Source organism: Antrostomus carolinensis, unplaced genomic scaffold, assembly GCF_000700745.2.
Source record: "Antrostomus carolinensis isolate BGI_N321 unplaced genomic scaffold, ASM70074v2 scaffold12192, whole genome shotgun sequence".
Classification (NCBI taxonomy): domain Eukaryota; kingdom Metazoa; phylum Chordata; class Aves; order Caprimulgiformes; family Caprimulgidae; genus Antrostomus; species Antrostomus carolinensis.
This window is the reverse complement of record NW_010301643.1, coordinates 54,292-80,883: the sequence shown is the minus strand read 5'-3', so window position 1 is coordinate 80,883 and position 26,592 is coordinate 54,292. Positions and strand designations below refer to the sequence as shown.

General features: G+C 37.0%; 1 protein-coding gene across 1 annotated transcript in view; it reads right to left on the bottom strand.

Moving 5' to 3' along the window:
- ASXL3 (ASXL transcriptional regulator 3) overlaps positions 1-26,592 on the bottom strand; it is a 102,023-nt gene that overhangs the window by 32,141 nt on the left and 43,290 nt on the right. Inside the window, exons 5-8 of the mRNA XM_010163540.1 lie at positions 25,494-25,615; positions 12,998-13,115; positions 11,946-12,065; positions 7,234-7,397 (exon numbers count right to left, since the gene is read on the bottom strand). Coding sequence (XP_010161842.1) covers positions 7,234-7,397; positions 11,946-12,065; positions 12,998-13,115; positions 25,494-25,615 — 524 coding nt within the window. The remainder of the gene's footprint in view (positions 1-7,233; positions 7,398-11,945; positions 12,066-12,997; positions 13,116-25,493; positions 25,616-26,592) is intronic.

Sequence of the window (26,592 nt, the reverse complement as noted above, 5' to 3'; positions counted from 1 at the left end):
GGGTGAAGAGAGGGAAAGAATTGTGGCAGAAGCATAGATGGATCACTTCTGCTTTCTCTTCACTGCACCTGCACACAACGCCCTGTTTCAAGCTCTTGACTGCCTTCAGATTCAGAACTGTAAGGGATGTTCTGTTCTCCATCTAATTCGAGTGCAGCCCTGCAGTGGCAACACTGGAGGCACTGCAGACCAAGTCATATCACTTCATGATTCGCACTTTGCAAAGAAGGAACAGCTGAAACACTACACACTGTAGTAGTGCAATGCATCCTTAATAGTCACACAGTTTGAAGCATGTCAGTCCCTTAAGTCCATATATGTTACAATTTACGTCCAGGTATTACATATATTCTCATAACACAGCTCCTAGCACAAAGTCTTTTAAAAAGGCACTTGTATAAATACTTTCCCACTGGAAGGAAGGGAGGTGTTTTATCAATTCTTTTCTCTTTTTAAAGTACTAATAATTCTGTCAAATGTAAATGGAACTGGTATTGCATACAAGGTCCTTTTTTTTTTTTTAAGCACTAACAGCTGTGCACTGTACTTTATAAAATTTGTTTGAAGGGAAGGAGAGGGGAACAAAAGCTTCACTAGTTTGCATCAGGAGAATATGAGTGCAGGGCCTCTCACATACCAGAAGGACTTAGGGATAAGGATGCTGCAGAGACAGCTGTGGCTCTTGTATTTTCAGCTTGCAGTGGGCACAGCACCATTGCTGTGTCCTACTAGATGTTCTGAGTTGATTCTTGCTACTCAGAAAAGCAATTCTATTATTTCTGCTAACACCTCTGCAAAACTTGTTTGTAAAGCTGAGACATGCTTTAAGTGTGACAAGAGCTTGAAGCTAGGTCTTTAGAAATGAAACAAGAACTTCCACAATAAGGACGTGACATGGCACGGTGGAAAACACTGATTCACACTTCTGAAATACAGTGACCAAGCCTGCAGAAACACAAAAACATAACACTTTAAAAAATGTAAAGCTTCCTGTTCACATATGTAGAAGTACTGATATTGAGGGGGCCTCTAAGGATTAGTGCAAACAAGCAAACAAGAATTCCATTAACACATCAATCAGGGCAGCCAGATTGTAATGTAATCGTACTGAGCCTTACTGGACTGCACTAGAAAAGCTAAAAGAGTATTCCTGTAGCTAAAGCTAACAGGGATTTGGAATTAAAATCATTCAGTCTTCAACTCACGCAAAGTGAAACTGATGTTTGTTGTTAATACATGATTGTGAAATGTGCAGGTACACCATCCATACAGCTGCATTTGGTAAAAAAAGGAATTAACTTGCAGCACAGAGGGGCCAGCCAAGGGTAGTAACCTCTCTGAACACCCCTGGTTAGCTGGGCTGAAGAATCAGAGCTCCAGAATCTTATTGAAAAGGCAACTTAAATGCTTTGGAATGTCTTCATCCATCTAGTCTATAAGATACCTATATTAAAACTACTTTAATAAAGCTGTAGAAATAATGCACATTACAACAATGCCATGCTGTACACACTAACCAGTAAAACTAAAGAAAAATCAGTTAAAGGAGAAATGTGATGTAAAATGACCTTCAATTACTAGACACACAGGGGTGCCAATTTAACAGCTTTTTCAGTATGCTTAGGTGCAGAAGACCTATGTTGCATTTAACCTTCTATTGCAAATATTCTCTTCTGAACTAAGTGCTTTTGTCATAACCCTGAAACTATTTCAGTGTAAAACTCAAACATTTAAAGGAACACAATAAGAAATATTTGAAAGCTACTGATGATACAGAATTGAAAAGGACAGCCAAAAGGTTGCAGTAACTAAGGTAAAAGGCAGCTAACTAAGATAAGGTAACCATTTAGCTATTACTACACAATAATTCCATGAAGATAAATGTAAAACAAACCTGGGAGCAAATAATACACACAGGACTAATTTCTGCAGTTTGATGTCTTACAAAGAAAATGCTGGAAAAGTCCAATGACAAATATAATCCTCAAGTACTGATGAAGTTAAGAAAGCAAACAGGAATGTGGTTACACTGCTACAAGGAAGGAACAGTGAAAATAAAGCTTCGCTTACTCTCTTCATATAAAACTAATTTACAGTAACATATATACTTTGTTATCAAAAGAATAAAATAAATGCTAAGTGTCAGAATGACAGACACCAGACCTCTCTCCTTGTGTTTTACAAGCATAAGAATTTTGTGTATTATTCATTACCTGCTCTCCACTGCAGAACTCAAACTGATGTGCTTGGGAGTAGGAGTAATCTGTGCAACTCAGAAAAGATGGCTACCTTTTGTTATCATTGCTCAAATGATGGGAACAGATATTAAGCTGATTCATACTACAAGAAAGCAAGGAGGTTTTGAAATTGAATTCTGTAGATAACCTCCCCAAAATTACTTCTAACTATTTTAAACAGAACAGAGAAAGTCACTGACATCAGCCTGTGCCTTTTTCCAATGCAAGGTGAGTGGGAATCTTTGCAAGGTGATATAAGTGCCAGCATCAACCTAAATTGAGTAGGTCAAGACAGAAACACAGAACCTGCACTGACCTTAAAATGACAGGATGCTGTAATGTTATTACAAAACAACAATACTGGCACTGACCCAAGAGACATTTAATATTTTGGGATTCACTGATTTAGAAGTTAAAAGAAAGAGATGAAGGTGGGTTTTGACCCATTTTAGAATCTTTTGATTTGTATGTCACATTTTCCTTTTTAGTACATTGGCTTACTATAAACCTGAAATAGTCACAAGCACTTCTGCAATACTACAAGGCTTAAGTATTTCCTTAAGAATACTTAAGTTTAGAATTTGGAATTTAAGTAACTACCTTGACTACCTATAAACTGTGGATTGATTCAGAAATTAAAATAAAAAATTGTGGTTAGTTTTTTGTTGGTTTTTTTTTATGAAACAAATAAAGCTAAGACAAAATACAATTTTTACTAGGATATCCTCTACTGTTTTAATTGCTCTTCATGAATAGATTTGATCAGATAAAATGGCACTACAACCTAACACACAGGTCTGAGGAGGCTTTGAGATCCTTGTTTTTGCAGGAGGAAATTCCTATTCTATGTGAAAGGGCAGGGCAGGTGCAAACCACAAGAGGCTCAGAAGAACCCAGTGCTACCAGAAGAGAAAACACAGGGTAGGGTGTTAAATTCTCCAAGATCAGAAAGTTGTTAACCATTTGTAGAGTCTGGAAAGACACATTTTTTCAGAGCATTCAGGAAAAAAAATTTGTTTAGCTTTCTAAGGATAACAAAAATCAGTTAAGCTTCCTGCTACTATTCAGACGACGCAGCACTTTCCTTCTCGGAAGCTTACTGCATGGGTGTATTTCCCTTCCTTTTGCCCATACCCCAGTGTTAATAGCAGGAATTTAACTCCCCAGCAGCAGCAACAAGGAAAGCTGGTGTAGACAAGATACTGCCAGCTGCCGTTCCTTTTCAGCAAGCCTGTCATACAGACCTGTTACTCATCCTTGCACAACATACGTTGTTTAATTAATATTTAAAAAGGCACTGATGCAGTACAGCAATCTAGATACAGAGAGAAACTTCCTGCTTTGAAGATGAATATTTGCTGAAAGGTGGTCAAGGAAGGCTTCTGTTATATGTAATTATCAGCTTGATGTATTAATATTAGAAGCAGGTATTTCTTTGATGAAAATTCCATTGTTCTTCAGCTGTAGAATGTTCTAATTAGAGCTGAAAAGAAAAATACTTTGCTGGGATTTGTGACAACTGAAATCCTTTGTGCAGAGACTTTGCTTTCCATATAGATTCTATATCTACATGTTTTCTTTATTGCCAGCTCAGTCATTTAGGTCTCCTGGGGAATCACCCAACAGGCTTCTGTTTCAGCTGAGCTTTAAGGTTTTTGAGCCTTTGAGTCCACACAGATTAACAAAGAGCTGAAAATCTGGATGTTCAAATTTCAGACATGAGGTTCCCAGTGATGCAAAATTTTGGAACAGTTGTCTAAATAGACAAGTGTGGGTCATGGCTGCTTCTTTGAACAATGTCCACGTCATATTTCACTCTGAAACCGAATGAAAGCAAATAAAATCCTTGATAAAACATATCTACCATGACTGCCAACTTGCTGCAATTTCTTTTATAGGCATTCTGAATACAGAGAATTACACACAAGCTTCATTGCTACTGAAATAAAATTTAAAATAATATACAAGCTAAAATCAATTTCAAGTGTGAATAACACGATACAATTTATCTTTTTCTAAAAAAAATAAAAAAGGCAATTCTATACTTCCACTTTGTCAAAAATCTAGCTGGAGTAGGAAAAATGACAGCACCAACATTAGCAGAGTCGTTCTCAACCTTTTCCATTCTGGGACATCTTTCCTAAGCCTCTTTTTCCCATGGGCTCCCAGGGCTCTTGTTCCATAAGGGGCTCCCATAGTTTCCTGATAGCAACCACAAAACTTGAAAAAAAAAGAAAAATCAGAAAACGCATCCCATGAAGCTTCTGACTTGGCTCTGAAATTTTTTTGAACATATTAGACTAATCAGAATTTAGAGAGAAGTAATTTATTTATAATACACACTTGCACGCAAAAAAGAGAAAACCTCAACTCCCTTAACTAATGGTTTCTAAAAATGCTTATTCAAACTGACATATGCATGACAAGTTTCAGCTCAGTACGATTTAAGGAGGAGGAGTTACACCACCCAGAAAAATGGTGTTTATGACAGAAATGACAAAGGATCATTCATCATAGGGTTTTTCTATGTGGAGCAGTAATAAAGCCTAAATGAGACTGCACTTCATTAGTAATTTATTTCACAGATCACTATATATACACAAACAGCATAACTCTATTACATTTTTATAGTGCCATTCATTACAGTACTTCACATACTATATCCACATGACAACACAGAAACACAGCTTTCTCTGGGGAAGACAGCAGCAGCTAACTGCAGAGCAGTGCAAGGGAGGAAACACTTCAGAGCCAGAAGAGCAGGAGTAGGAATTTTCAGGCAAAACAAGAAAAAGGACAGTATAAAAAACCAAAGCTGAAACCTCAGAGATGGGCAGCTAACTCAAATAATAGTTGTACACCATTTTTGCTTGCCTGATGCCCCATTTGATTTAGACAGTAGAAATAAAAGAGGAAGACTGAATACTCTTGCCTTGTCCAGTTGGAGTGACCAGCAGCAGAGACTCCCAGCAAAGCTCACTGGCTAGAATTCTCTCTCCCTTTCACTTGATCCTTGGGCACTACACTGGCATTTTCCACTTGCCACAGGAAGGAAAAGAATGTCAGTTCAACTGCTTTCATCAGTCGGTATCTGGGATGCTACTCTTAGGCATAGCAAAAGACATATTCTCAGGTATCAAGAAAAGGGATGATATACTTGCACTGCTAAGATTTCCACAAAGTGAGGATCTGGGGCTATCTCACTCCCCACCAGAAAAGAGATGATTGGAGACTCCTGCCTTCCAAATGCACATTAAAGCATGTTATACTACACAAACTCAAAGAACACTGTGAGAACACACTGATAGAAGGACACCTGTAAATGTCTTAGGACAACTGCTGTTTTGTGACTAGTTCACTTGTGAAGTAACAGTGTCCAAATGTATGCATTATGTGAATGCTTTCTGAAATATAAAGAAATGCACTGCTTTTAACTAGTGAAGTATGATTACATTCAACAAATATTCTCTTGATTTTCTTGCCAAAAACTCTGCTTTAACAACCGTGATAAGTAGGTAAAGGGCTTGTCATTTCTAGAGTCTCCATTTTTAAAAATAAATTTTAAAGTAAGAAACATCTAAATAAGGCCCCTGTACTTGAAATGTAATTCATGAATAATGGATATTTGGAGAGAAAACATGATTTTACTTAGCAGACTTTTTTCTGATAAATTATCCAGAAAGAGGAAAAAAAAATAAAATCAAAACTATCAGGAAAATATTTGCTGGGCATTAAGTTAAAATCTGTTTTACAGCAGGGAAAAATGTTCTCTTAAAATTTGTCATTACTGACTGACTGCCTTGTAGGAGCTTGAGAATATATACATTTACATTGTTTCTCCTATGGCTCTGGTTTTAATGTTCCTTTTCAAATATTCCATTATCTAAGTTCATAATTTTACTTCACAACATACAGTATCTAATTTGGTAAGAGGCTGAGTAAATGTACATCATCACAATTTTTCTTTCTCTCTTTGTCTCATATTGCACTGCTTTCCCCTGTGTTACTGGGGCAGACACTAACTACTAACAGTTTAAGAAATTAAACCATTGCACTTAACATACTGGTTTAAGATGAAGGTTTTAATCAGTTACTTACGTGACCTGCACTCTCTAGTTATTACATAAAAAGAGGGATACTGACCATCTGCAAAAAAAATATAATGCCTTATTTGTGTAAGTTAATGTGTCTGAATTAAATACATTAGTATTCCTCATTGAAATTGGCAAGGCTGTTTAAATCCGGAAGTGAGGCAAACGCGTAAATCAAATTGTTTTGGGCTTCCTTTACTATTTTAACTGCTAGACATGCTGGAAAAAAATTTTCTTGCTCTAAAAAGCCTGCACTCTGACCAACAAATGCAGGAAGGACCAAACAATGTAGGAAACAACACGAAACTGAACTTTTATTTCCACCCTGATACTCCCCAAATCATTCTCCTCTACAGAACTGACTAACAACCCATATGAGCCTACAGCTGTGACCTCTGAGCAAGAACTTTCTTACAAAAGGTATGAATGAATGGATTCAGTGCACTGGAGCTGAGGAGATGCATACCTAGGCATGCATAGAAGGTGAGGAGGAGAAGAAATTAATAGAACTAATATTGAGCTGGACATTGCTGGCAGAGCGCCCAGGAAGATCACAGATGAAAAGAGACTCAACGTAAATAAAGACTTGAAGATGAGAACTTTATCTTCAACACCATAGGTAGAAAAGCTAATTAAGAATTTGGCAAGTCTGGAAGATCTGCTGGCCAGTTTCCCTTTAGACAAATTCGGGAGCTGTAAAGTTTTCAGAAGAAAGGAAGCAGGAGCTGGTTGACGCTTAGATAAACTTTACAGTCATTCTACATCTGGCAGTTTTACCTAAGAAAGTATGGAAATTTTCTTCTTATTCTTTCCTGGAACCACTCCTAGTCAATCAAATCAGCCTATGCAAACACACTGTAAAAAGTGTCTCATTAAAGAAAGAAATATTGCACAATGCTACTTACCTGCCTGTCTACTTCTGGAAGCAAAAGCAGGAGGTATTGTTGAAAATGCTGAGGTAAAGAAGCAAAGGTGTGTTTATTTATTAAAGCCCTCAGGTTAGTGTTCACTAGAATAGATCCTGGTGTTTCTATGTCAATATCCTCAGCCTTGGTCCATTTCAAATGTCCTGGAGTAAATAAACAGAAATAACTTTAAACATAAATAAAGGAAGAGGGTAAGAATAATTCTTCTTTTTAAGTTTTTAGCTTTTATTGTAAATACAGTAAGCTCCAGAGAAATGGTACTTCGAGAAGGGTAACACAGCCTTTTCTAGGTGTCTTAACAGCTTTTTTTCTATTCCTTGTATTTGTCTCTTGAGCTCTTACAGGATCCACGTTCCAGTCAACGACACAGTTGACATATTCTTACTTCCAGCTCAAGAGACCAACTCAACTCAGCAGCAGCAGAAAATTTTCCTGTCATGTCATCAACATAATTACAAGCATCTATTTCCAAGCAAAAGGCTGCTTCATGAGGCTGATGTGAATCAATCATTATGGAGACCTTCTCTTTCACCGTGCTCTGTGTCTACAGTGCACTATGGCCTACATAACTTGTCCCATAGCATAAGCTAAAAACTACCTGTGTGCATACAGTGATCACAGAGCGGAGAGTATTTAATGTGTTAAATTAGTGTTCGAAAACATGCATTTTTCAGGATTTTCATAAGAACCTATGATGAACACACAGAAGACAGCAGCAGGAACTATCAGAGGTTTAGAAAATAAGATCTGTGAGGAAAAATACAAACCTGGAAATAAGTAAGACTCAGCAGAGGGAAGGGGAAATACATAATGGCTGGTAAAGAATAATGTCTTCCTACTGTCCACAGTGGACAGCAAAGGTAATGAGCTTAAACTCTTGCACAGTAAGAAATATCTGTGTTAAGATACTGGGAAAAGAGAGCTTTCAACCACCAAGGACAAGGAGACACTGGATTAGATCCATAGGAAGGCATTACAGTCTCCACCAGTGGAAATCTTTAAGAATATTTTAGACAAATACCTGTCAGGAATGACAAATATATAACTGACTTTGCCATATGACTGATGAACAAATTAGATGACCACTGGAGGTCCCATCTGGTCCCATTTTGTTATTACATCTAGAATAATATTTAAAAGATACTTTTTAAAGCTCCTTAAAGAGCAATTACTGCTACTTGCTTCAGTGTATATACATACTGCTACAATAATTTTTTCCTCTCAGTCTTGATATATTATGATACTCAATACGGAAAAAGAAGTGGGGTGTCCAGGTGGCTGGAAAAACTCAAAAGCTTCTAATCCCTCCCAGAAAACTCCTCCAGATTTTGTTCTGTTGTACCTTCAAATATTTCAAAGATGTTACAAAAGGGGTCTTAACTAAATCATAAACAAATTCCAGCAGAATCTCTAAAAAAGAAAATTGGAAAGAATATTCCACTCCTATGAGCAATGATGACATTTGGCATTCATGCAGGACCTCTCAGCAAGGATTACAACTGCCATGTTAAGAAGAATAAATATATATTTACAAATGAGGGAATTTGGGCACATTGATTACTAGGAACTTCTTAAATGCTACAAACTACTTAACAGTAACACTAATGAAAATAATGCAATTATGCTTTAGATTTCTTGGAAGGCCTATAGCAGTCTCCCCTGAAAGGCTATAACATCACCCACAAAATGAAAAATGAAAGATAAAGCAGCAGATTTGTAAATTCTAAAAGCTCCCCTTCAGCCTCCCACAAACATTCTTGCAATTTTCTTGTACTTTTCAGCAGACAATACTAACTGAATGAGACAAGGAGCACATTGCACTCAGCACAAGATAACCTTTTCCAACACATATTTCCAATGTGCTGTATTTCAGTACAGAAAAGACTCCATTACAAACAAATGAATGCCCTGTTATAAAGGACAACTGTATGGAAGAAGTGCTCACTTTCATGAATGCATCACAACTGTCCTCACCATCTGTTTCATCCACTAAATATGAATGGAGAAAAAAAGACAGTCCCCAAGTGTAACAGAAGTAGTATGATGTATCCGATTTTAATGCCTCTATGTATACCCTTTTCTTTAATCAATACAGAATACACATCCCCATCTTCTAAGTGACTCCAAATTGGAGGAACATTTTCCCCAGCTAATGCTTCATATCCTATGGAAAGACATGCACATAGAGATGATCCAAACTAAAGTAAGTTATATATGACTGCAAGGTCCGTAACATCCTTCAGTGGCAGATATTTTAATAGTGTGAAAAGCCCAAGACAGTATCTGAAAGTCAAAACTAATTCTATGTGACACTGGGTCACACATTTTCTGATTTATTTGATCTGCTACTGCTTACAGGCTACTATGGAGGTTTTATCAACTTATGGAAGAAATATGTATATTATTCCTAGGATGACAGGCCAGTAGTTCATTGCAGAGCAAGTTTTAAAAAACCAGTATCTGTTCAGAAGAACCACCAATTCTCTCCCCTGCACCCCTCCTATGGCTAAGTGAGGACCTTTACTGCAGGTCTCAAGTTTGTAACCAGACTTAGTGAAGTATTTGAGAGTATCATGGAAAGTACTAGTTCTGTGGAACATGCCAAGAGTATGCCACTACTGCATAGCTCATCGTAACTCCGAGAAGAGTTTATGACAAAACATATGACAATGTTTTTTATGTTGTTTTCTACAGAGGAAGACATTTTGAATCCTTATAGAGCTGCTACCATAGTTTCAGGAGATCACTGCCCAGATCAGAAACAGAACCTGGAAGATGAGTGAGAAATCCAAGCTTACAGCCTTGGAAAAGAAGAGATTAGTCTCCAGCATAGAGAATTAACCACGAAAAGGGTGCGAGCACCCTACAACAAAGTCTAAAACTCAAAACAGGAAAAGGATGGAAATCACATAGTCAGCACAATCATTTAACTAAAAGGGGAAAAAGTAATCATATTTAATGGGAGCTCAGAAAGGCTATCAAACATAACATGCAGTGAAAGTTGGGTAGATCAGCACTTTCAGACAACCAATGTCTGAAAATGAATCTTGCACTATATAGGATCTCAAAGATGCTCAACAACTGTTCTATCAGTATCCTAAGAAACATTATGTAGTAGGAGAAACATTTCAGCAGGTACAAGAACAGAAACCCTCAAACATTACACAAAGTTTCTGCATTCCAATTGTGGTGCACCACAATTGTGGTGTACCAAAAGGACAGAGGATTTTTTTCTGAAATCCACAAAAAATCTAATTAATTCACTCTACATTTGGTATCATCGGCTAACAGTTGATGAAATATCTGGGAATGAGGAGGAATGTATACATCAAATTATGTACCTCAGTTTTAAATGTAGGAAAAAGTTACAGGAAATCATCTGAAATTGAACGTAACTTTGTACAGCAAAAGTTGTAACACTGAAGAAGTATTTTCGGTTTTGAATAATACCATTTGATCAACATAGAGAACTAGTTATCCATCTGAGACTTATGAATAATCTGCAGAAAGATTATATATGAAACCGAAGTACACTTTCATGGGAGGCTGTAATGCAATTAGGCTTGCAGGAAAGAGTTTGCTAGGAACTGTCAATAGCACATTTAACAACCAACCTAAGATACTTTGGAAGATAAGTACCTTCAAGCTATTTTACAGAATCGTTATATATATACATATATGTATAAAAAAGACTAGGGCAGATCATTAATAAAGAAGAACAATCTTATCACCACAAAGACAGACACTAAATTTTTAGGATGATCCAGCTGCTACAAAAAGCTTGTTTGCTAACTTTTACAATATGGCCATATTGCAAAATACTTCTCCAAATGATTCAGTGGTCTGTTGAATGCAAAAGGTCCTTAGAAAAGATAAAGAAACAGTTATGTAATTATTCTACTTTACTTTAGCCGAGACAAGATTCTTTGTGAACACCACATTTTCTGCTCCTTAGGGAATATTTCCAATTATATTTCATTCAGAACAGGAAAACCTGCCTATCACATGGAGCTACTGAGAATTTACTCTTAGCATCTCTTCAGAGAAAATTCTTCATTAATTACAGATCATCATCCATGAATCTTGCTAAAAACACAGAAAATAAAACCAGAAACTGTATCTACCACCTCAAGAGATACAGCTTCAAAATAATTAAGGATCCAACCAAAGAAACAAATCAACCAAAGAAAGAGAATCAACTAAAAATGATATGTCAAATCTCTATATGACATGAAATAATGTAAATGAAGAAAAGAGGGTTAACTTCTAAAAGGGCAGGTATGTAAGCACATATACTATTATCTTTGGGAATAAATGCATATTACACTAGAGGCAGATTTACGAGGAAGAAAGAATATTTGCTATACTCTGCCCCCCCTCCCCCAAAATCATAATGCAGCAATCAGAAGCTAATTGCTAAATGACCTTTCTGCCTGCAGTTGCTTAGGTCTGTAAAATTTAAGAAGCAACTACAGAAAAGCATTCTGGGGGGAAAAAAATTGCCCATGGATTTTCCAGGTAGTCAAAAAAGAAAGATGCCTTCTTGAGAAAGGGTCAGCTGCTGAGTTTGAAAAAGGGACAGATAAACCAGAAAAATAAAACTTTGAAAGAGAATACAGGGTTTAGGAAAAAAAAAAAAAAAACAACAGTATTACAATAACAAATTAGACATTTATTTTACTCCTACTCACCTAAACCAGATTTTTTTAACCTCTTTAAGTGCTGGCTTGTTTGTTTTCCAGTTGGAGACTTTTGCCCATGTTTCATCTCTTTATCAGAACCATCTGCTTCACCATTTTTAGATTCAGATCCTTAGGAAAAAATAAAAACCCCCAAACATGATACTGATGCACTTGTACCAACAATCCCCCCAGCACCCCGTAAACTGTAAACAAAACCAAACCAGGATTTTTTTAAAAATTGGCATATACTTGCTGAAAGGCAATACAACTTTCTGGTCACAATACGATTCCTCATCATCAGAGGAAATGGAAGTAAAAGCTCAATAAATCAATTAAGTGCTGAAAACTAAAGTTTACTGAACACTGCAGTCAATAAAAATATTCACTGATCTAATAAAAATAGCATTTTCCTTATAATGCCCAAGAGATATCTTTAAAAATATTTTAACCTCAAGTTATGGGGCAGTAAAACAATCTAAAAGTAATAAATAAATAAATAAATAAATAAAAATCTTATAAAAGAGATATGCCTGGAAATACAATTGTCAATTTGTGTTAAACACAGACACAGAAATCTCTTAAAATGAAGCAACTTAACCACCAGAGCTAAAGGTCAAGGTTATGCTGCAGTGATAAGCATGGCACCAGAAGAAGAAAAGCTAACAAAAGGATCCGACTATTGCAATGCAGAACTGAGACACAAATTCACATTCACAGAGAAGCTTGCCTTTTTTTTTTTTCCCCTCCTTCTCTTTTTATGGCATTGAATACCAGCATGGGGTCCACCATTAGAGTTCCAGAGCCAAACAGAATGTTACTTTGCATTCCTTTAAAGCTGCTGCTATTACAAATTGTCATTGTACTGTGTGCCTTCAGTTCTTTATTAAAGAAAAATCTCCAGCCTTGAGACACCAGATTTGATAAGGAAATAAAGACGTTAAACAAAGCCACCAAGTGGAAATATTATTGCAGCAGTTCCAAAATCTGTATGCTACACAGCTGATTCAGAGGAATGCTCTGTGACTAGAGCTGATCTTGCAAACAGTCCTTTAGCTATTTACCTGAAGGTGAATCCGACTGCTCATCAGACACCTTTAATGGTGTCAAAACAACACGAGGAACAGTCTTGTTTACCATCATTGAGACTCCATTTCTTCTTTTCTGCTGTTGTCTTAAAGCCTACAAAAACGATAACAAAACATAAAAATGTAACAAAAAATAATGCTTACAAGTGAATTACATGAGACATTTCTCTACCATTAAACTGAATCTCTTAAAATAAGAATCATTTACATAGCTACTGACTTGCCAGACTTCACACTTGTCCCCTTTAAGTAATTTTCCTTTAAAATATAAAATCAGGTTTTCTGTTATAAAGAGAAAGAAGATGCACCTTAGATCATTTTCCAGTACAGTTTTGACAACAAAGAAGCACGTAATTGTTTGCTCTACCTTAACAGCACAACATGATAACCCACGGAATGTGAAACTAAGACTTCCAAGTGAAAAAAATGTAAAATAAATGTTTCAAAACCAGAATAAAAATATATATGTCTGCACATCTCTCGCAGGTGCATCCTCTCCAGTATACTGCTCAGTCAATCAAGTTAACACAGAGTGTCATCAGTATGTACAGCATGTAAGGACTACAGTATTGATGCACTCACTCAGCCGTGAGTAGCGCTGCACAAAATCACTGAACATGGCAGGAATCATTTATTTTTCTGAAGGGAATCAGTCCTAATCTTGGAAACCTTGCAGCTCTTGGCTTCTGTCTGCTTGACTTTGGGCATTAACCTTCAGAACACGAACATGACGGTGTTCTGGCAAATCTAGGGAAAAACGATACAAGAATAAATCTCTACAAATGGGAGTGCTTTGTGTTTCTTAAATGGATCGAATACAGGGTTGATAATGTAATACAAAATATTTAAAGATTAGAAATAGCAAATACCTGCCACACTGTTTTATATGGAAAATGATACTTGATTCAAAAGATCTTAAAACATACAAATATGAACACTTGGCAATTAATATATTTGCAAGCATTAAAAATCTGGAATTAATCAGAATGGGCTGGGCTTAATCCATTGTCTATTTTTCTCCAATCTTACTATGCACCCTCTTTTTATAACTATGATTTGTGTTATGATCTTGGTGGGGATTTATTAAAGTAACATGATATCAACAAGGAATATACTTGATATGAATTATCCCTGTAGGTATATGAGCATGAATGACTAACGTCTTATAAGGTTTAAGTCTGTGACTTCAATTAATCTGTAATATCTTTCCAAAATGTTCACACAGCTAAATAAAAAAAAAAAAAAATCTCTGAAAAAAAAGAAATCAATATCACTCTATTCCTCTAAATAACACACTACACAACATAAAATACACCAAGCCACACAAAAGCTATTTCATTGATTAACCCTTTTTGTAGTACACTTCTTAAAAGACACATAAGCACTCTGCAATAAAAAGCAAATTAGAACAACTGAAATCAAACAAAGAGAGGAATCTGGTCAGATCTGCACTGAACCAAAGAAGCAAGCAGAAAACCATGAAGAACAGCCTATACTTCACACATTTATTGAGACAGAAAATTCATACTGGTATTGAGCAAGCACAGCCAGACTTGTGTACAGAAAATTCCAAAGTGTTAACAATTCTCAAAAATTCCCCAAAATTCAGAAAATGACCCTCAGTGCACAGTTCCATCAAGCTAAGTGTCAAAACAGGTGACCCTTATTTAATAGCAATACTGCTGAGACAGTAACAAATAGCCCACTAAAAATTAACTGAAAAGATAGCCAACTCCTGTACTAACAGCATACCAGTATAATAACCACAAACCAAACTTTGTATTGTTGTTTCCCACAGCCCAATTTCCCTGATGAAGAAAGAAGAAATATCCATTCTTAGCATCATCCTCTCTAGACAAATGAGTAAGAGCCCAAATGATGCCCCATGTCCTCCTCCAGTCTCCTCCTGACCTTTCAAGACAATTTCCACCTCTACCAGCAACCATAGCCCTGTTACCAGCATCCATAAGGTAACACCATTTTAATAATTTATACAGCCACTGTGACAAAGGTAGAAACTTTGTAAAGCCTGACAGCTGATTTTCAATGCTTTAGACTGAACTCCCACAAATGGCAGAAAGTAAGCAACCGTGTATCCTCCATCAGTGACAGGTACCCAGCATTCATACACCTTAGGTGACATCCGTGCTGCTGGAGCAAAGGCAGCAGTACCCAGTCTTTGCCAGGCGCACCACTTACCTTCTTTCGTGTTACAGGAAGGCCACTTCTGAACCTTAAACACACATTTATGCAATTGATCTGGCACTTCCAAGAAGCACAGGCCACCCCATGCTCACAGAGCATTAATGTAAGACAGCACAGCTTACCCCAAGCACTCCCTGGACACTCAGAGTCACAAGAGCAGGGAACAGAGCTGGGAGCAGAACTATTTACTTTGAGACATAGACCACTCTGAGCTACAAGCTAAGGACATCAATGGGTGAGGATCAAGCACAAACCTTAAAGACACCATTTCCCTTTGACACACATTTGCTTTTCAGGGTTTCTTTTCCCCCTAACATTCATTGTTTCACTGCCAGTCCCTCCCCCATCTCCAGTTTCATGACTCAAGGAATCAATGACTACACAGGGCCCATATTAAGTTTGGAAATCAGACTATACGGGATGACTCAAGCTGACAGTAAAGCTACACACATGTGGACACCTGCAAGACAGGTTGTAGAATGGAAAAAAAAAAATAAAAACCATGTGAACATAAAAATCTAAGTCAAAATTTTAACACAAAGTGCCAATGATTTGCTTTGTGTCCAGAGAACAGATGAATAAACTTCCCTATGCCCCTCTATCTTCTCATTTGTCAAAGGAAAGATATGAGGCAAGGGAGGAAGGTACAAAAGTATCAAGTAAATAATATTTGACTCACAGGGTAAAGAGATGGCTGAGATTTTCTTCAGTCATCCTGTTTAGTGGGACATACTATTTCCAGCTAATCACTACAGTTTTGTGTTAAATTCTCCTTTGAATTTAAAGCTGCAGGGTCTGAAATTTTGGATAGAAAAGTCTTTGCAAGACAACACCAGGAGCAATCCAGCAGAGGGAGAAATTGCAAACTCACTCCTAGTTACTAGCAAAGCCAAACACTATAAAGTATAAAGCCAGGATACTCTGTGCAGTCTCTGCTGGGGACAAATATATAACTTCTCTATACTTAGCCTGAGGGATATTAATTTTATGATACAAGACTACTGTAGGATAAGACAAGAATCTTGTATTCCAAGATTAATTCTACTTAGCTGGGAAGTCAATGGGATTACTCAAAGTGAAACATACACCAAATGTTCTGCTATATCGAGCTTTTAGTGTACCGAGCTAATTTAGTGCTTTCCTAGACACCATGACCAAATAAATCTCTAGTTTTGGCTCCTCTGGTGAAGGGAATAAACACAAAGTAGATGAGTCAAATTTGTAACTAGCACTGAAGAAAATTAGAAATTTCATAACTTACTAGAAAGAAAAAAGGTTCCAGAACTTGCTGTTAGATACAGAAACAGCAATTAACATCGACTACATCGGCATCTTTTACTGACACAGCCTTTTGCATCTCATCCATATTTACAGATATATAAGCTCCTAGCTGGTCTGCCTACAGATCTGCAAGAAAGAGCCAGCAATTCTATCAAATGATACAGCACAATTTTTAGTATGGGAAGTACGAGAGAAACACATATAGCCCATATGATAGTTTATAAAGGTATATTTTTCTTTAATGAGAGTCTATGTTTACACTTCAAATGTATTCCATCACTTTGTGCTAAACGTCCAAGTTTAAAAAGCTGCAATTTGTAAATTCCTAAAACTGATCACTGTTGAAGTGTTCTGTAAAACATTACTCATTACTACCATCCTATCTGTATAGCACATAAATAAAGATGAGGAGAAAGAAAATGAAAGTTCATGTAGTATACAAGTGAAAACACTAAAAGCTCTCTTAAAATCACCACCAAAGCATAGTACTTACATCCAGCCTTTCACAAGGAGATTTGCAAAGGACATCTGTGAATCTCTTGCACATAATGAGTATGGAGAAATCCCAATATCCCCATTCATAAAAATGAACCTGTGGCCATCTGTTGAATAACACTGCCACAGTCATTATGCAGGGCTTGGTATAACTGATTTGTTTAATGAAATTATTTTTATTGCCAAAATCTTTAAGTAAGCTATTGATCCATTTTCATCCAAAGAACTCAAAATAATGTAAAAAGATGAATATCAAGAAAACACAAACTCTTAAGATAGATGGCAAAAGAAAAATACCATGCAATTAACAGTGACCTTCTAATTCCAAGCAGTTTTTTAGAAAGAGGTGACAAAGCAAGTCTCCTTCTCTTTTTTGGCAGTTTATGCCCCTGCTGGAGTGTAGCAGTGTGTTGGAGGTCTGATGAATGCCATTTCTGTTCTTAAGAATAATCATTTCATATTTAGTTGATCTTAACACAGGAAAGACTTATTCACTTCTGACAAAATGGTTGACTCTCTCTTCAGTAAAAACTAATAAAGTCATCTCTGAAGTAGGAAAGAAAGGAAATAATATAAGCTAAAAGGAAACTGGAGAGAGGGGAAAAATACATCCCCAAAAGAGCAGCAGAAGTAAAATGTCAAGCTCTATGCTCTGATTTTACTGTTGCTCAGGATATTTTTTATTATTTTTCTTTCCCACATCTTTTCAACTCAGAATGAAAAAATGCAGCATAGAGATAAACCATTAATGCAGAAAACCACTTTCATTTGAGCTTAAGTGCATGACACGCTGAGAATGTTAAAAATTATTAACAACAAAGATATGTAACACTTGGTTGCATTAAGCAACATCGTCCCAGATTTCTATTTGTTCCATAAATGTCAAGTCTACATTCTAAAACTCATATCATGAAACATAACCTTTGAAATTTCACACATTATGGATCAGAAATGTAAAGTTAAGGAATTCTTCCGTTCTGCCATGTGAAAAACACAAGCTATGATACACTGAGAAAAGTCTATTGCACAAAACAAATAACAACTCTTCATCATGGTCATGGATCCCAAATTGGCAAAGCTGAAACAGATTTATCGTTTATCACTGATTCACTTAACACTACCATAAAATTCAGTGTTTGTCCTCTCTCTCATCCTCATTTTGTCAGTAAAATTAAGACAGCTTTTAATTCCCATGTTTCTATTAAATAAAAATTTTTCAGTGGCAACCTGTTTCATGAATACACAGATCAGTTAAATAAAACAGTAAGCACCACAAATCATGAAGAATAAACACAGTATTGTTTATAGGATGCCACTACTTCTTATATAAAACATATATTACAAGCACTCAGTTATAACCATGCAAATGTAAGATTAAAACAATAAGAAAGACATCTTATGGAAACAGCTACAAAGTGCTATTTCCAAAGTATAGAGAAAATTAATTTATTTCCAATCAGACTTGCACACCAAACAACAGTATTGGTTGCCAAGTGTACACAACCAATCATTTGGAGATGAAGAGTAGGGGTAGAATGCCAGGCTGGAAGTTTGGAGTTTAGACCTAGGGTTTATTTTCAAACTCTACTAATAACTTATTGTATAAGCATCTATTCCTGTCCCATGCCAACCTCCTACCCTGTGGCACTTATATCCATATTTGGAACTAAAATAATTTCTTGCTGCATATTTGTTCTTTAGGTCCCAATAGTAATCAGGGTCTTTCTGTACAAGTACAGTATATATTAACAACTGAACATTTACCTGCATACTAATCAACACTGAACTAAAGTGCTTGGCCATTCAAGGTGCAGAGACAATGTGTGTAACTATATATGTACCTGTACACCTGCAAGCCGGCACCATCTTCTGTAGGGGTACAATAATGCATTCACAGCTACAGTTGCTGCAAATCATGATAGACTGCAAAGTAAACATTTTTATTGCTTTTCCAACTGCAGAAACAAGAGCAGGACAAAAAATCATGTGATGTCTTCATTGTCTGTTCTGACTTGCATGTGAATGGGAATGATCATGGCATATGCACCAACTCAGTGACACTTTTTTCCAAAGAGAAGAGTGTTGTTTTTCTACAAAATTGTTTGTGTAATATTAAACTAATAGTATCTATCAGCTGAAAAGTGCTTTATGGGGAAATGTGTTTCTTGGCACAACAAAGCACATACAGGTAAGGAAACAGTTTGTAGAAAGCATTTTAAAAACCAACTAAAACAAAGATAGCAATGTCAAAACAAAATCTTAAAACAATAATCAACATTTCCCATCAGGTCAAATTTGCAAACATACTCTGCACAGGGCTTCAGGGCTAGACTATCATCCTCCGGATAAAAAATCCTGTCATATTACCTCTCATAGAAACAAATGCAACAATTTACATTGCACCAATGTAAGCAGTTACGGTGTCATGCCTTTCTGCCAGACATCCTGTTTCATCCTGGGTTCTGCCACTTGCCCACACACCCTGAGCACACAGCCTTCTGGGGACCTGCCCAACAGCTCCTCGAACAGCATTTGTAGATAATTGCTTGTCAGCATTTTGCAGGAGCTTCCTAGAGCTCTGAAGAGTTGTGAGCTGTGCCAATCTCTGTCTTTCCCTGAAAAGGCCAACCATTTCTAGGATCCACTTCAAAATCAAGGCATGATTCATTTTCACCTGGGTGTAATTTAATTTTATAAACTATTCAAATCAAAAGCTGTTCTCTTCATATGGCCCAGAAGAAGATATTCACTTCAACACCCACTGCCACTATATGGAAAAATCAAGTAACAGCATTGGAAAATGTTGACTACTATGCACAGACCAGAAATATGACCGATTATATTTGTCATTAATACAGTAGCAATGACCAATCCATCTTAAATAGTTCCCCAGGTTACTTAAAGAAAAACATCATCAGACAAGTGCAATGCTTAGAAATAGGCCACTATCATCAGCTTGATTGTCTGAGACTTGGGACAAGCAATTGCCTTTACAAAAAATAACAAAGAGGGTGCTTTTGACCTCTATTTGGGAAGGACATTCCACTATGAAGCAGTGATAGATTTAACCAAAGGTAATGTAATGTTAATGCCAGGACATATTTTAAGTCAGGGACACTGTCCTACAGTGCGATAGAATGGCAACTACACTTCCAACATGATACTGTTCAAGTTGCTTTAAAATTCTTCTTTTCTCAGAGTAAGATATTCTGGAAAACACATTTATTAAAACAGAAAACATGCAGGAGAGCTGTGAAAAGCATACTATGCAAACAACCAGAGTGGAAAAACAAACAAGCAGAATGCCCCAGCAACTGGGAGCTAGTTATTAAAAAGCGGTACAAAAAAACCCCCTAAAAAACCCCAAAAAACCCAGGGATTGTGTGGATTCCTGTCCCTTTCTTTCCACCACAGGTAAGGGCTGAGGACCAGAAGAAAGTCCCATAAACATTGTCTTGCGTCTTACCAAAGCACTTTGTTGAGCAGCTGGTACATGCTGCCCGTGCATAGGGACCTTTAGAGGGACATACCGTGCAGCCTGCCTTCGGGCAATGCATGTACTCCCTGAAGAGCTCCTGCTGGAACTCTTGCTCTTCCAGCTTCTTTTCCCCATTATGCAGTCTCCCTGCCATAGTTTCTCTGTCCTCTTCCCTAGACTTGTCTTGACAATCAGAGAATCAGTTTAGTTCATCATTTTCATCATCTTCAAAGTTCCATTTTCCTGAATGCGTTTTGTAAATTCCACTGTCCCTTCCCATGTCTTTCTAGAAGTCAGAAAGCAACATGTTTTCCTTGTTTTCCATTTGTTGACAGGAAAAATTGTCAAGAATCATCACTCATGTTGCCAGACATCTGATCAAATGCTTCAGCTAGCGAGCCAGAATTCTCCAACTGTGGTCTTGGTAAATTTGTAGCATCTGAAATGAAACATAGGAAAATAGTTAACAGAGATACTGAGAAACTGTGGCAAACTCTCTATACCAAGGAATTCGGTACAAAAAATACCTCTCAGTTCACAGTGGATTTTCAGAGCCTTTCAGGAAGACACCCTGTGCTCAGATTCTAAGTGATAAGGACATAATCATAATGATCTCCTCTGTCGCTTTTGTTTCTTTGGGGACAAGGAAGGGAAAGAAGGGCAGGCAAATCTATTAGGTGTATATGAGAATGTGTGAGCGAGTAGTTGCTCGAATGAGTCAAAGGACAGACACCACAGACAGACTCATAGTGAACTACTTTCTACAGACAGCAAAATGCTTCAAGATAACCTACATCTAGCTGTAATCAAGGAAAGAAGACCTAACAGAATGAGTGTGGAGGGAGCAAGACTGGTGAGTTTACTTCTCTCATAGCAAGATAAGCAGTGTGCCTGAGCTGAAGACAGGAAAGCAAATCCACACCAGCATCAAGGGAGATCAGGATTCTACCTTCAGTGTCAACCTAGGCACTTGGACAACTATGTCCTTAAAAAACAAATAAAGAAATCTTGATAAACTAATTCTGTGAATTTGGGTAAATCAGGGTTAAATTACACTGTTCACCGTTCTGCTCTGAAATTTAATCTCTTGTTGCTTCAGGTTGTAAGTTGGTTTCTCATGATAATTACGCTTGTGCTAGAAAAATTAGCCTGAAATGTTATTTGGAGCTGTACAGGTCTAATGTCCTAAAATACAGAAGCAACACATGAGCCAAACTGTAACTTCCCCATAGCTCTCTTACTGCTTGGGGCCTGAGAGCATCCATGGGAAAAAACAGGGTGTGGACTTGCCACTTCTACTATAAGAACAAATCAGGTGGATGGGTGCCTTCCTTCTCCATAAAAAACTGCATCTACCCACTTCATGAGTCAAATAGTGGCACATATATGAACCCAGCCACCAAGCATGCAGACAAAGCCCAAAATTAAGAAAAACAAAACAAACCAGCAGCAGTAACATACCTTGTGAAGATTCCCTTATTTCCTGAGCTTCTCTCCTCCCAAACCCACTTGGCTGCTGTCTCTGGAGTTTCTGTCTCTACAAAGAGATCTGGATGCCCAGCACAGTCTCAGACATGTCCTGGTTTGTATTCAGATCCTGAGTCTGAATGGAGTAGCCTTCTCTTCTCCCAACAGAAAATTTACGGGTACCCTTCTTGGTGCTGATTCCAAAGTGCCAAAAGTGAGGCAGGATTTTCTTCCACATCTGGGAGCTCTACTATCATCCCAGACATCGTTACAGTGCATCTTCAAGTTCTTTATCCTCTCTTGGTACTGCCCCAGGAAACAACTGGTACACTGATGGACAAGGTGCTCTTATACTTGGCTATCAGAGTCCAACAGACACTAATATCACCTCAATGTCTTGGATATTCACTCATGCTCAGTGTTACCTACGTGAGGCCAGTTTGCAGGTATGATCGTTTCTTCTGAGAAATGTTCCAAGAACATCTTGATAGATACAGACAAATCTGTACATAGTGAAGACTTCCAAAAAAAGGTACCACCTCAAGTCAATGGAACAGAAACTGGACCAGAGAGGAGCATGGTAGATACTATGCCATGACTTGATGTCCATACTTGAGTTAGCCTTGTCCAGAGCAAGAATAATTCACACAGTAGTGTGACCATGTACCACTGCTAGCAGATGCAGATGTAGTTCAGTACTTTCCCAGGAAGAGGTCCTTACATGGGTCTGCATGCCAAAACTCTCCAGTGTCAAAATGAGGTAAATCAGTGTGGAACTGATCAGTACTGATAGGAAATCAGCTTGTGACAGCATGCCATAAACCTTCTTTTCAAAGATACTAGATCAGCAACAGCTGGGCACACATACCCAAGCACTTCCAACAGCAAACAGGAAACAGAAATCTGTAAAATCTGCCATCAGAAAGCCAAGCATAAAAGGTAGCTCTACACCATAGACTCTTTTTTCTAAACCCTCATGAATGTGAACTATTTTGTTGGACATTACACTCAGATACTATACAAGAGCAAAACTGAAACTCCCTCAAAAATGAAAAAGAACCATGAAACACACTCAGTGGTAAAACACTCAAAACCTTTCTCCCAACAAGGACGCTATGGAAGGCAGTGAAACTAGAAAGTTTCCAGACCAAAATGGCAGCCCAGCCTTTGAAAGGTGAGGAGGTAAGGTCTCAACTGTGGCACAGTCCTTGTGAGAGTCCACTGCAACTGCAAACTCCCTAGCCCCTGCAAAGTACCCCAGGTCCACTGCTACCTGAGAGAAGTCAAGACCAAGAGCCAGGGACCTTTCCTCCAAGCTCCTACCACAGCTCAAGAAATGCAGTGCTGTGACTAATTTGATTCATGAGAGCATCTTAAAATGCAAGCTGTTACAAGGAAAAGTGAAATTGCTTTTTGCAATCTAAATCCAGGAATATACCTCTAGAATTCATTAAAAATCAAGTAATGTGTAAATCCAGCATATAACACTTTAAAAAGAATTATATATAACTAGAGTGGTTATTAAGTAGATAAACAGTGGAGAAAATCTTCTAATTCTACTCAGATCTTCAAGCAGTACTGCACATTATCAACTTGCCTCTCACTTGAATTTTAATGGGTTACAAAACAAATACACACAAGATCAAATTAATGTGAAGAACCCACTGTTTTTAAATAGATTGAGTAGGAAAAAGTTTAAGCACTTGCTGAGAGTACAATGATGGCTCATCTGTTCCTTTAGCGTGGAACCAGTAAGAATCAGTTGGAGGAGCGCTGCATACAAGTGTCTAAAGTTTCTTGTGTATTCAAAGGTACTACAGGTTCTTCTTTGTACATATTTGTGGCACTATGTATCCATTAAAGCAACAGAAAGATTGGAAAGTGAAAGGATATATTTCGAACATCAATTTTAGAAATAAAATTCCTGTTAAAGTTTATTCACCTCTGCTACAATATCAAATTAAAACAAATCTGCAGCATGTATATGGCAGTAGCCAACACCTGAAACTTTAGAGAAAACAAACAAAAATCCTCTACTATTCCACAATACAAATGTCCATTTGTGTAATACTGAATGTATACAGGAAACATTTTACTGATAGCTGCAATAATACTCTCATACTCTGAAGTACAGGATCTAATTACCATCAACTTAATTAAAACAGATTTCTTTTTATTGATTACTTAACTTCCTGATGTTGCTCTGACCCTACTGCCTTAGGGAATGTTTCAAAGATTTCCATCAGTGTTATGACTTTTTATATTAATTAAGCTATTCTGATTAGTTTGCCCTTTTAAAAATTATTCTCAGTGCTATACATCAAGTGACAAGTGGCAGAGTTTAAACAGTTATACATTTCAAACATCTGTGGCTTCGCTCTTTTTTCCCCTTCTTTACCTTTGCCTGCTCGCTTCACCTCTAGGAAAGTTCACGTATCACAAAAGAGTTTCCAAAAAGAGTGTCTATTTCACAACTACCCACGCAGTTAATGAGCTGCTTTGTGCCCACTGCTCAATTTTCCTAACCAAACATATGTGAGTCCCCAATCTAACAATCCCTTCCAGCCCTTAAAGCCTATAAGTACATTCACCTTATGTGAATGATAAAGGTCTATTAATTTTAGTGGATGTAAACTCAAACGGCATGAAAAACTAAGCACAATTACTTAAGCGTTTTGAGAAAGAGATGTCAATAGGCTTTGGTTAACTTAAGCCTAAATCAACAACTCTGCAATAAACTACCCCATGAAATACTAGATCTCCACTAACCGTAACTAAGAGAGCAGTTATGAGAAAAAATTTAAACAACGTCATCTCATTATGCTAACACTTTAGAAAAGATGTATTTCATTTTTTATAGTCTTTACAAGACTAAAATTATTCCTACATACTCAAAATTGAGGAGATAACAATAATTTATTTGCAATTACAATTTTTTAGTTTCTCTTTTTCATTTGTCCAGCCGTTAGCTGAACTAATTTGGCACTGTTGGAAAATAATTTTCACATTGTTATGCTTTCAGTTAATATCTGACTTTCAATACTCAGGTACTGTTGCCAAGCTTTACCACCTATCATGCAACCTAAATCATTCAAATCATAAGTTATCAAAAAATAACACACTTCTATACACTTCAGTGTCAAATACAGTACAGAAGAAAAATTACTTTACAGCCCATAAAGAAAAATTGAACAGCAAGTATATCTAGATTCTTACCTATCTGCAAAACTTCTTTCAAATCTTTTCTTTTATTTTAAGCTTCATGTAAAATTTCCAACACAAATGCTTACACAGGAAAAGCAGTGATGTGATAATACAAACAATTCTGCTTACTTGAAAAGCACTTAAAAACCCATCAAAGTCACAATAAATAGCAGGACTGCACCATCGGTAAAAATAGAGAAGCAAAGACCTCAGCAATACACCACTAAACAAAGCACTAAAAATCCTCAGAAATGCCTTGAAATTCTGCTGAGATTTTATTTGTATAAGACTGACACACATGTTAAAGAGAAACCAATTGATTATCAGTCAATACAAGCTTACCTGCTTAAGTGCTTTCTTTGTGTGCTGCTGGAAGGAAGATACTAGCTTGCTTTGCACCGGTGCATTAGTAAGGCTTGAATCACGATTGGAAGACATTTCTTCAGATGTCTGCTTTGGGCAAACTTTATAAAAAAAGAAAAAAAAAAAAATCAGAATACTGGTATCGGGGTTACCTTCCCTATATCTCATAAAGTCCTGAGGACAGGAAAAAATAATTAAAAAAAAAAAAAAAAAAGCAAGTGCCTGGAAAACAAAACACTCAGTCTAAGAAATTCAGCTAATCTCGAGCTCCAGATGAGCTGAAAATTCAGCCACATTCTAAATAAATGCATTGCTCTGAAAATATTTGTATCTCATCATACCCTTTCTATGCACTTCTGGAGACCTTGCGTATTTTGCCTTTCAGGTCCTGAAAGGTAACTGACATAGTTTAACTCTGGTTTTCACACAGAAGTTAGACAAAAATTATCCTCCTCACCAAGACATTTTTAATGGATTATTATGTGTCTAAACATGTATTTATAAAAAAGGCACTGATGACCCTGTGTTCTAGAAATATTTGTAAATATGTAACTTCATGCCAGATTGTAATGGCTTCTTAGGAGCCAGACTCATCTATTTTATAAGTACTTCTTGGTAAGGCTGAGAACACACCCTTCCCTGTCTAGCGAGTAGACTGGAATATCGTGCAAAGAGGAATTCTAGTCTCTCAGCTAAAACACACTGTGACTTGTCAGCCTTCTAAATAATACATGTTTTAATGAACAAATACTACAGCACTTGCGTTAAACAGCCTCTTGAATTAATGTTGTGTGAGACAGAAAAAGTCTCCTGGTTAAAAATAAAAGGAAATATGACTAATTGTTTTTTAAAACAGCTTTATTAAACAGATATGAAAGCTGTGAAAATAGCTGTAGGATCCTATTAGTCTTGGTAGTCAGAAAGCCTGACTAAAAGGACTGTAAAAACCTTTCTTAATGCCTTGCGTTACCATTACTCTTGCTAGTGTCCTAAGACAGCCCAGCTAAAACAGCATTAGCATGAACCCAGAAATTAAGCAGCTTTTTTTGTATTCTCCTCTGTTTACTCAATTCAAGTC